General features: G+C 37.6%; 1 protein-coding gene across 2 annotated transcripts in view; it reads right to left on the reverse strand.

Moving 5' to 3' along the window:
* Positions 1-12072, reverse strand: part of LOC110687953 — a 37254-nt gene that overhangs the window by 2205 nt on the left and 22977 nt on the right. For both annotated transcript variants that reach the window (XM_021864608.1, XM_021864616.1), the window contains 4 exons: positions 11887-11937; positions 4284-4336; positions 3931-4141; positions 784-954 (listed from right to left, as the gene is read on the reverse strand). In XM_021864608.1, coding sequence (XP_021720300.1) covers positions 784-954; positions 3931-4141; positions 4284-4336; positions 11887-11937 — 486 coding nt within the window. The remainder of the gene's footprint in view (positions 1-783; positions 955-3930; positions 4142-4283; positions 4337-11886; positions 11938-12072) is intronic.

Here is a 12072-nt window from a genome sequence, read left to right on the forward strand (position 1 = left end):
CTCATAGGCAAGTTAATTGAATAAATTTGGTGCAAATCTACGAGTCAACTATAGTAGACTTTTTTCCTCAAAAATACCATAGTAGACTTCTCTAATATTCTCATGGCCAAATTTTCTAAAGGAATACTGGGTACATTTTTTTTCAACCCTAGTTATTGTGGATAGTTTTAAAAGACAACTCCCATATTAACATTATTTTAAATTCTAACTACTTTTTTGGAGAAGTTACCACCAATAAATCCTGTAAGAAAATACAGAATCTATGTACACTCGTATCCTCCAAAAGCAACACGATACCTTATTTGTTTGGATTGAGAAAATTGGAAGGAAGTGAAGAGAAAAGAAGGGATTTATCCACCCTTATCTGGGTACCATTTGGTGGGAGGGAAGGGAAGGAAAATGGAAGGATTCATTTTTCCTCCCTCTTTAATAAACTAAATCCTTCCAATGTTGAAAAGATAAGAAGAGAAAAGGTAACCTTGTGTTCTCCCTTATCCCTGCCTTCCTTTCCTCCCCCTTTCATCTTCTTCCCTCCCTTCCCTTTCCCTTCCACTTTGCCATCCAAACCAGTGGCAGGGTAATTGGAAGAATATGACCATCCATGGGCTTAATCATGGTTAAAAAAAAAAAAAAAAAGATAGGTAATGATATAGGCTGAGAATAAATGATGCAAGAGTAGCTTTCACATCCAATTCAAACTCCGAGGAACACTTTATTAATTCGCTAACAAAAATGAACTGGTGAAAACTTAAGTCGAGATAATTACATTAAATGTAATAGTACCTGATCTGTTTCCCGCACAAGAAAATCTTTTATAGCTTTCCGAAACTCATCGTCAACAATGTAATGGCAGCTGTAAGTTGTTACAGGTAGGTATCCCCGCTGGATTTTGTGCTCACCCTGAGCTCCTGCTTCCACCTTGTCCAAATTGAATTCAATAGCAGCTTCTATTGCCTACAATACCAATAAGGTTATGGACAGACTAATTTTAATTACTGAACAAAATGATAGCAACATTTTCAATAAGGCAAAAAAAAGTATACATCCAATGGTGGCTTAATAAAAAGCAGCTAAACAATTTATTAGCTTAATATCTGAACAGTCTATCAAGCCAATGTAATCAGCCATTGATTGTACAAGTTCAGTTTCAAGATTTACGGCTTCAAGATTTTCTAATGTATTCCTGCTATTGATCCCTATTACAGTAACTAAATCAAATCAAATTTCTTTTCCAACCGTCCCAGATTATTTTTTACACTTCAAATTATTTTTAAAAAAGTCCCAACATCATTGTGATGAACCTGGTTGGTGGGTTGGGCGGGCCACCAAATCAGCCACCTATGCAAGTTTACACTCAAAGGAGGAGGCACCTTGAGATACAAGACAAAAAGGAGAAGCAGCCAGCACTAAGTGACAAAGTAGTTTAATGAAGCACTATGGCACTATGGGGAGTGACTACACAAAATGGCAGAACTGATTCTGTGTCGCCAGTTGTAGGATTGCTTTTGAGTAGAATGTTTGTAATATTAAAATGATAGGGAATTTTAGTAGGAGGTTATGTAAATTTTGATGAGAAAACTTTGAGAGAGAGTTGTAGCCTAAAGCTTATTGGAGATTGATAGCCTAAAGCTATCCACCATTTGTATCCCCTGTTTCATTGCAATTCCAGAAAATCAAGCTACAAGTATTTTAATAAAATAAGTTAAGGTTCCACACTCTCTCCACATTCTAAGAAAAAATCCTCACTATTGACTTTGTGTGCTGTGCATAAATTCATTTTCCACAAATTATATGTTCTGCAATGATGTAAAGTCTATAAAAGAAACAAATGATGAATGTCATTGGATTAACAAGGTTCATGGAGATGTAATTCAAATTAAGCATTTCATCAAATGAAAATACAATAAGTTGCTTCTTTGATGTTACTTGCTGGTGACACACTTTGCTTCGGTTGGTTAGTGACAATGTGACACGTAAAGTTTAGCTTCCTAGATACTTTTTTAGTCTTAAAGCTATTATGAGTGATGAACATATATTATATAACAAAGATGATAATGAAAAGTCTAGGTTACGATTCCAGTGGAGGAGGTAGATAAAACCCGTGGGATTAATGTATTTTACATTCTTTCAAGCACTCTTCATTCAATTATGATGATGAGAGATGTCGATACTAAAAAAAATCACAACTTCATTGTTGGGGAAATGGGTGATTAAAAAGGTCATGGGCGCATCCCGTTACTATTATATCTTAATTCCTTCTACAATGTGGTGCACGGGCGCATCACATTACTATTATTTCTTGTATGGGGCACAAAGAGCTAGCATAACTCTAGTTAGCAAGAGGAAAAAAGTAATAAACCTCTTCATTGTTTAGCTCACTTGTTTAACCAAGGCAAACTCATGTTACGTCTTTACTAATACATGCCCTCATTTTGTATCTATATTTGTATTGTCTAAAGAATCATTCACATATAGATGATCCTGTGGCTTTAGAAAGTTTATACTGATTGATGGTTCATAAGACTTCTTTAGAGTCTCAAAATGATTAAAATTCTTATAAAAGAAATGCTTACTCAACTAGCTTAGTTTGGGATGAATTTGGTGAAATGTCTAGATCCCCAGGAAAGTTCAGGTAACTATAGTACTCCTTTGCTTCAACCATGGTCCTTCAAAGTATTGGGTAAACCAATTACCTCTTTTTGTTATGAGAAAAATTGGAGTATTTATTTTTTGATTCAATTACTTGGATGAAACAAATTATTTCATGGGTAGAGGATTAGATTGATCCAGAATTTTGTTGGAAACATGATAAGACTAATATTTGGGATGTCGTGGTAAATTTAGTAATGTGAAAAAGATTGAAATTTACAAAAAAAATGGTATTGTTGTTTGTTGTCATTTTTATTGTTTACTTGTGGACTATTCTTGTGTAAGACATTTTTAGTTTTCGACAAGAATTTTTTGGTTTATTATCCGTTATTTTAATAGGTCAAAATTTCCCTATTTATGTTAATATATTTGTGCTACATACTTCATCTTCTTTAATTTACTCCTTAAATTGCATGCCATGGGACTATAGGTCAAGTAAATAGAAACGGAGGAAGTAGATACCAACGAATTATGCAACCATTAACTCTTGGCGACAAAAATGCCTGGTCAAAAGATTCTTCACTATCAGGATTATCAGGTTTTAAAAACTTGACAAAAGGATGCACCACAAGTGCATTGCCAGAATACTAATAACTAAGTGAATGACACAGTGATTGTACTATTAGAAAAGAGCCAAGGCAAACTGAAGAGTCAACATTATACTACAAGTATGATAAATTGATTACAGGCTTACAATGGAATAAGTATAACATTAACAAGGAACATGGGTGGACTAAAACACAAGGATTCAACGAGGAAGAAATAGATGAGCAGAAAGAAAAAAAAAGGATTTGGAACCGTCCTTAGAGGCTATGTAATAACAGAACAAATTTCAGTAGCACAAGTAGAAAACGGAGGCATACTCCCCATTAAGAGTAAAAATTAAAAATGACTCGGAAAAGGGTGGCATACTCCCCATTAAGAGTAAAAATTGGAAATGACTCAGAAAAGGTTAGCATACTCCCCATCAACAACAAATCCTAATGTTTGTACAACTAACAAATGTTTAAGAAAGTAGTAACAGACATAGATAGTACAATAAAAATTCTTAAATTAACATATGTCATTCCTGTAATAGTCTCTTCAATGCTAATGCACTGATTGGAAGGAGCTGGATGGTAAAAAAAAATTCATGCAAAGACTCAGAATCACTATATCACATTATGTCCCAACCTTTGACAAAAGTTTGAACTTCGATATGGAAAAAAAAAAATGCAACCTACAGGATCAATTTCGAAGGCATATATCACATATTCACATGCCAAATTAGGTTAAGCAAACCTGGTAGTAACATGCTTCGAAATGCAAACTTGGATAATAAGATTCTGGAAGACAACCCCATAGGCGTCCATATATGGTATCACCACCAATAAGATTGAGAGCCCCAGCAACAAGTTCATTCTGTTCTTCAGCGATAACTAGAAGTACTTGATCTCCCATCTTTGATGCCATGTTGTGAAAAAAATCCCTCGTCAAGTAAGGAGTACCCCACCTACATATTAAGAGTAGCATAAAGATGACTTTTCTCCTTATTTGAAGTGCAATATTAAATGACTTAAAAGTTAAACCTGTACAAAATTATTTTAAATAGAAAATCAATTCCCGTAGGAAAAATGCAAGGCCATGAACTCTACTTGTTGTCAGTAGTATTCTTGTAGAATTGATAGAAGGTGTCCCAGTGTTTTGCCTGAAAAATGCAGATTTAAAATTAGATAAAGTAACTTAAAGCAACCAGCAATAACAGCAAAGGAGAATATATTAGTTAATGCATGCATGGCATGATAAAACTTAAATGCTACCACAATAGTTGCATTGAGTGTCCTAGTTTTCTGGAAAACTAACACTTATCTCCGTTCATTGACAGAATAAAGCCACAGTAAGGATTCATGAAGTAGGAAAAAAAAAAAAAGTCATTAGGTTCCACCATGATGATGTTTTCAGCTTTTGGAACCTGTATGAAGAGCCAAAATAAAAAATAAAAATCTACTGAAGAGGACAAACAGAGACAAATAGTGGCTGAAAGTTCCATGCTTCAAAGGCTTTTTTGACCTCACTCAATTTGCACCCAAGTGAAATTTTTTCTAAGAGACCACCCATCCTAAGGCCAAGTTATGCATGCTTAAACCAACAACGAAAAATGAAGATTATCAGCACAAGGGTTCCCAAAGTAGTAATTGTTTATTGATACATACACTGCCATCAAAACCTTTAAGCTAAATGTGTCCATAACCCTGAGTATCATATACATCCAAGATAAATTAAAATTTTCATAATATACTCGGCTGTATCCATGCACTTAGCCCACACTCATTTTTTTGATCAATTGCTCAAATGAAGACCTCCAAGTGAGCTACAAAGTAGCTTTGGGTGAACAAAACATCCGGGTCTATATAGAAATGGCAAAATTGGCCGCAACACTTTGAATTATGGCTTAGGTGCACTGAGCACCCTGAACTTTGCGTAGTAGCCAAGACACCACCAACTATGGTGTTAGGTGTGACGTGTGCCTTAAATGAAAATTTACAACCACTTATTTCACCGGAGAAGTTGAATCTTCACTCTCCAAAACAATTATACAGTCTTCCATCCACTTGGCACGTGTGGATTCAAATCCTCTAGTGAAATTATTGGCCAGAAATTTTCATTTAAGGCACGCATCGCACCTAACACCTACAACGGACAGCGTTCTAAGAGACTAAGGAAGATAATGTAACACAAGAAAATGGAAGAGGATACAAGATAGGTTAATGACTTTAGGCCATTAGTCTCTAAGAGTTTCCAACACAACTTTCTGAATACCTTCCCACTCAAATGCTACTACTACTTATACTACTCATCCTACTCACATGACTTGGCAAGTGCCTTAATTACAACCATCACTACTTTTATTCCTCTTCCTAAAAGCAACTAAAGCAATAACAAAAGTAAGCTAATAAGCCAAAGTGGCAGGCTGCAGCTCAAGGTTTGCTTGTACCTATGCTTGTGGGTGTTGCGGGTTGGTGGTGTCTCCTTGTGCCTACTGAACCTGACCTTGTCCCCTCTGCCTCCTGCTGTACGTGTACCATATGAGTGGTGTAGGAGGGTTCATTGCAATACTGCCCCCCAAAAGACCCACCTTGTCCTCAAGGTGGAAGTCGCGAAACCGCGTCTTGATCCAATGACACTCTTCCCAAGTAGCCTCACATGCAGGAAGTCCCTTCCACTTTAGCCTCAAATGCAGGGAGTCACTAGGACCTCATGTGTCCTCCCCTTTAGCCCATCTAATCGTGCAGCTAGAATTTCCTCGGGTTCCACCACCAATTCCAAATCTGGTGTGATTTGGGTGGGTATGGTTGGCGAGCTGCTCCTGTCCCCCATTGCCCGCCTTAGCTTGGAGATGTGGAACACTGGGTGCACTCGGTAGTCGTTGGGAAGCCGCAACTTGTAAGCCACCTTGCCCACGTGTTGTATGACTTCGAACGGCCCATAAAAGCGCGCAACTAGCTTCTCAAAGGGCCACCTTGCCAGTGATCGCTGCCAGTAGGGCTGCAATTTAAGGAACACGAAATCCCTAACTTGGATTCTGCGTCTCTTCTCTTGCGATCCGCTTGATCCTTCATGATTTGCTAGGCCCTTAGCAGATTTAATTTCAATTCCTCGAGCATATAATCACGTTCTTGTAGCTTCTCCTCCAGGCTTCCCACCACCACAGTTGGAATCGCACCAATCTTCAATAGCCTTGGAGGATCCCTCCCATATACTACTTTGAACGGAGACATCCCCGCGCGAAACATCGGAGGTAAGTCTCCAATGACTTGTTCACGAGCTCAGTTTGGCCATCAGTTTGTGGGTGGTACACGGTGCTTCGCCAGAGATCTGTGCCCCAAATACAGAATAATTCTCGCCAGAAAATACTCAAAAATACCCAATCTCTATCCGAAATTATGCTACTTGGGAACCCATGAAGCCGGGCCACCTCTCTTACAAATGCCTCTGCCATCGTTGACACTGAGAACGGGTGTTCCAATCTTATAAAGTGCGCGTATTTTGACAGGCGATCCACGACCACAAAAATCACATCCACCCCTTTCGACTTCGGCACACCTGCTCCGGTGGCGGCTGTGGTTGTAATAGCCTCGCCGGTTGTTGGTGGGAGAGTTTGTTGCGTTGACAGACTTCGCAACCTTGGACATACTCCGATACATCATTCCTTGCCAAAACCACTCTCTAGCTAACCGCAAATAAGTCTTAGTTTCACCGGCGTGCCCTCCCTCCGGTGAGTCGTGGTAGACCTTGAGGAGGTTCCCTTGTGACTCGAATTCTTTGGTATTACCACCCGCCCTTTATGCAACAACTTGTTCAGCTCCACCGTGTACCCCACAATAACCTCTCCCTCAATAATACTCTGTTGGTTAGCATCGATTTCTTGTTCCAGCTCTCCCTAATCCACCTATTGCTTCGTAATTAACGAACCCAATTCTGATTCCTCTCTCTCTTTCCTGGACAAGGCATCGACAACCTTATTCGAGGCTCCCGGTTTATATTATATCTCAAATTCGAACCCAATCAACTTCCTAATCCACCGTTGATACTCCATCCCCACTTCCCTGTGTTGAGTAATAAATCGAAGGTTTTGTTGGTCGCTCTGGACTACAAATTTCCGGCCAAGGAGGTAATGCTTCCACTTTTGCACCGATAAGGAAACCGCCATCAATTCCCCTTCCCACCGAGCCTAGCACCTTCCTAAAGAAAGCAATTGGTCTCCCTTCTTGCATGAGCATTGCCCCCAACCCAAATCCCGAGGCATCGGCCTTCACGATGAACAATTTTTGGAAGTCCAGCATCGCTAGTACTGGGGCGATGGTCATTGCTTGCTTGAGATTTTCGAATGCCATTGTCGCCTCCTCTCCCCAATTAAAGTTATCCTTTTTAAGCTGCTTGTTAGAGGGTGAGCTATACGCCCGGCCTTAGAGATCAAGCTTCGAAAAAATCCTTGATCCTCCCAACTCATCCAACAACTCATCAATGACGGGAATTTGGTATTTATCGGGAACAGTTTCTTTGTTCAATGCCCGATAATCAACACAAAAGCGCCACGATCCATCCTTCTTCTTAACAAGTAGAACTAGCGAGAAAGAGGACTAGTGGATGGCCGGATTATTCCCGCCTCAAGCATCTCTCGAATCAACTTCTCTATCTCGTCTTTTTGAAATTGGGAGTATCTATAAGGCCAGACACTAATCCGGTTGCTCCCCTCCTTAAGCACGATGGCATGCTCATGCCCTCGGGATGGTGGCAAGCCGGCTGGTGCTTCGAAAACAGAGGGAAATTTGGCTAACACTGATTGCAAATAGGCTGGGGTATCGTCTTCACTACACATGACCCCTTCTAATTTCCCGAACTCCACTAAAATTCCCACTTTTTCCTTCTGCAAATTTCTTATCATAGCCTTAAGAGTCATACTTCTGGTTGTTGCAGCCAATTTTTCCTTTAAAAATTTGCTTCTATAGATCCATATGTGATGTTCTAATAGCACTACGAAACTGTTTTAATACCGTATGCAAAACCCTAACCACCTTCAAGGCTACGAAACCATTACTACCAAAAGAATCATTCCCAAAGGCTCAACAATTACAAATTGTTTTAATATTGTATGCAAAACCCTAACCACCTTCAAGGCTACAATTAGTTATTAGAAATTGCAACAGAACTAAAGACTATTTCACATATCAATTCGTCCAGCCCACTTTATCATCTATCATACAAACATTATCAAACTTCCTTAGAGGCCAAGTCAATCATGCTTATATATGAAATACTTAAAACATATTAAGTTTCCTGATAGAATGCAGCTTGTTGGTATAGCTTAGTTTATTAAAAATTCTTGTAAAGACAATTTACCTCTAATTGGGATGTTACATTAAAAGTCATAATAAAGCTTAATGGTACAAATTCTGATTTAGGCTTTGTTCTCTCCAACTTATTATTATTACTTGTTCATGTTTAAAACAGACTAGATCAAAAAAATTTAGACCACGCCACATCAAATTCTCTTAATTCCGTTTGCTTATTGTGATATATCTTTAACACTATATTTGTAAAAATTGTTATAGTAGATAATACACATTGAGACATTTAACGAGATCCTACTTGATTTTATGTTTCTCATACATTAATATACAATTAAGGTAAAAGTTTAGTCAAATTAGACAATCAGCTCATACCAGACCTTAATTAACTTCATATTGCAGTCATTTTTATCACAAATCATACTTCCTCCGTCTTTTTTTTAATCGCACCATTTGGGTTGGGCACAAATATTAAAAAAGGAATTAAGTAACAAAAATGCCCCTTTGCCTACAGACTAATGAAAGAGTATAAAAGTGAGGTAGCAAGGTAAATTTTTAAGTAGGTAAGGGTAAGATGAGTATTTGGTGTGCAAACACAAATAAAAAGTGTATAAAAATATACCTAAAAAGGAAATGATGCAATTAATATGCAACTTCCTAAAAAGGAATTAAGTGCAATTAAAAAAAATGGAGGAAATATTATTTTTAGGTTAGTGACCGATTTTAATCCCATTCGAAACCTTAAGGTAAGGTATCATGTAAACTGGGGTTTTCTTCAATTTAAAGTTATAGACATGATTTTGGGGTAAAAATGGAGTAAAAACAAGGAGGTGGAAGGTATAAAGCTCATATCGCATTATAAATTACGTTTTTTGAGTTTTGGGTTTACATTCATCATATGGGGGTTTTTGGATCTCCTTATAATTGAAAATCAAGCAAAAAGGGAGGGAAAAGAAAAGAAAAAAAACACAGTGAGTGATGAGTGTCATTTATGGCACTCAAATGGTAGTATTTTAGGATGTTTTTGCTTTCTTTTTATAGCTTTCTTTCCCTTTATTTGTTTAGTTTGTTTATTTATTCCTTAGTTTCTCTATTTTTTGCTTATTTTGTGTTTTCGTCCCCTTTGTGGATTTTCTCGTGTTTTTCCCTTTTATTTGTTCTTTTCTCTATTTGTAGGAGTAAGGTGAAGCTTGAGACCCGTCATGATTTTCCGGGTTGGAAGAGGCTTAAGGTGCAAGGTGAAAGCTTATGTATAGCTCAAGGCAAGAGATGGCTAGTTCTAAGACTTGGTGTTTGCACTCTCATGCTGTGCTATCATAAAATCACGATGTTACCCACCGTAAACTCCATTTCGAAACTGCCATGCTTAGTGACGATCATGAGGAGCGCATCATCCACATCATGCACGCACCGAAGAGGTGCCTTGCTCCAGGTGCGCACAATAGATGCGTGGGCGCGGAGGACAGCCGCGCGAGCGCGCATCCTTTCTTCGCGGGCGTGCCACCTGATCTCTGCTTCGTACCCAGATTTTTGCGGGCACGCATGCTCGTGAGAGGGCGCGCCCGACTGGGTTTAATTCAGGATATTAGTTATACTATAAATAATTTTTTCCTCTTATTTTTCATTTTAACACTTGATTAAGCAATTTTAGAATTCAGTTTTTAGAGAGAGATTAGAAAGAGAAACTAGAGAGAGAATTTGTTGATTACAACTTTGATCTTCATTTCAATTCAATTCAAGCACAATTTCCTTTGATCAATCAAGTTTGTGAGATTCTTCTACTTCTTATTTCAATTCCTTTGCACTTTAATTTTGTTGATTGATGCAATTTCAAGTTACTTTGATTGTTTGATCTTGATTAATTTAATTGATTTAGCATTGATTTCAATTGCAATTATGATGATGTTGATGATGATTAGCTTAGCCTTCTCCCTTCAATCCAATATGCTTAGTGAGTAGTTTACTTAGCTAGGGTGAGGGGGAAGTATGCATGATTGATAGATTGTTGTTAATTTTGGGATTTTGATTTATTGATTGTTGTGATTAAAGTGATTGATGGATTTGTGCATGTGTTTGGTTTGATAGGAGTAGCTAACCTAGTTTTCCATGCTAGATTGCATTGTTGATCCTAATGACATAACCACTTGATTTAGGATTTTCAATTATCAATTGGTTTGAATTGTGATTCTACTAGTTAGTCATTCGTAGTGAAAGCTAGCTTTGACAATTAGATGATAGCCTTTTGAACTCTTTGATTGCATTTGCCATTAGTCTTTGCAATGTTCTTCTAATTCAATTTTCCCCAAATTAGCGAATCTATCATGATTGTATGCAGAACCTAACCCCTAGCATTTTAGTATTTGATATATCCTTGAATTCTTGAGTTTGTTAGCTTGGTTCAATCACAATCTTACTCCCCTTGCTTCGAAGTAGCTTAACGTTGGACTTTAGCATTGGACTCCCCCATTCCTCGTGGATCTACTTGGACTTGCCCCTATACTAGGTGTAGGTTTGATTCTATAAATTTTGTTGACATTGGTAAGCTAGCCCAACGACCTAGTTTCCACTCTTTGTCAGTGAATGGGTCCTGCGTGGTCAGAATTTTGCCGGAAAACAAGCTAAGGTAGTAAAACTTAGAGATTCTTCTTCTTCTTCTTCTTAATCCCATAAGTGGGGTCGGCTACATTTCTTGAACGCCTTAATCCCATAAGTGGGGTCGGCTACATGAACCAACATGAGGACTTCTCAGGAGGTTGTTGAAATCAATCATTGTGGCTCATGTCAAGCGTAATATACTAGAAAAAAAAATTTTGTACTAAAAAAAATTATAAGGTAGTAAATACTAAAGAGTAATATTTAAAAGGTTCTTAAAATCAAACCATCCTATATTTTATATCAAGTGTAGTCTATTTTTTCAAATTTGTTGTTCATCCAATATATTTGTTACATTTCCCAAGGCTCCCAATTAAAAAATAATTGTAATCCACAAACACCCCAAATAAATCATTAGAATTCCTTGTATATAAGGATAAGCAAGAGCAAATAACACCTACAATGGAAAATATATAACAAATGCACTGAAACAGTTGTTGCTAACATATAACAAATGTTAGTACTTTCAAGACGAAGATTTGATTTTGAGGACATGGTAAGCGTAAGGAGGAGAAGTGGTGGCGCAATGCTTCTATGACAATCATGTGGTCTAAGTGGCTGGAGAAGAATTCAAGGATATTTTTAGAAGTCTCTTTGTCTTTTCAAAAGCCACTTATTTAGCTTTGTTATTAGATAAGACGGCTGGGGTTTTTAAAAACGGGGCAGATTTAAAAACACTATGAGTACCTTAATATGTGCAATTTTACCTCCATCTATGTTAATAATCTTAATATGCAATTTTAGTTCTAATGAGTACCTTAATCTCATATCCTCGAAGACGCTTCATAGTCAAGTTTTGTGCAGAAATCTGTAACAAATAGAAACAAGAAGTTATTTAACAATTCAGTTGAATTAGCACCCTCCTAAACATAGTATTATTTAAATAAAATACTACCTCCATTTCCTATTATTTGCAACTTTGATGGGCACTCATACTCCTAGG

The sequence above is a fragment of the Chenopodium quinoa genome, unplaced genomic scaffold (assembly GCF_001683475.1).
Source record: "Chenopodium quinoa cultivar QQ74 unplaced genomic scaffold, ASM168347v1, whole genome shotgun sequence".
Classification (NCBI taxonomy): domain Eukaryota; kingdom Viridiplantae; phylum Streptophyta; class Magnoliopsida; order Caryophyllales; family Amaranthaceae; genus Chenopodium; species Chenopodium quinoa.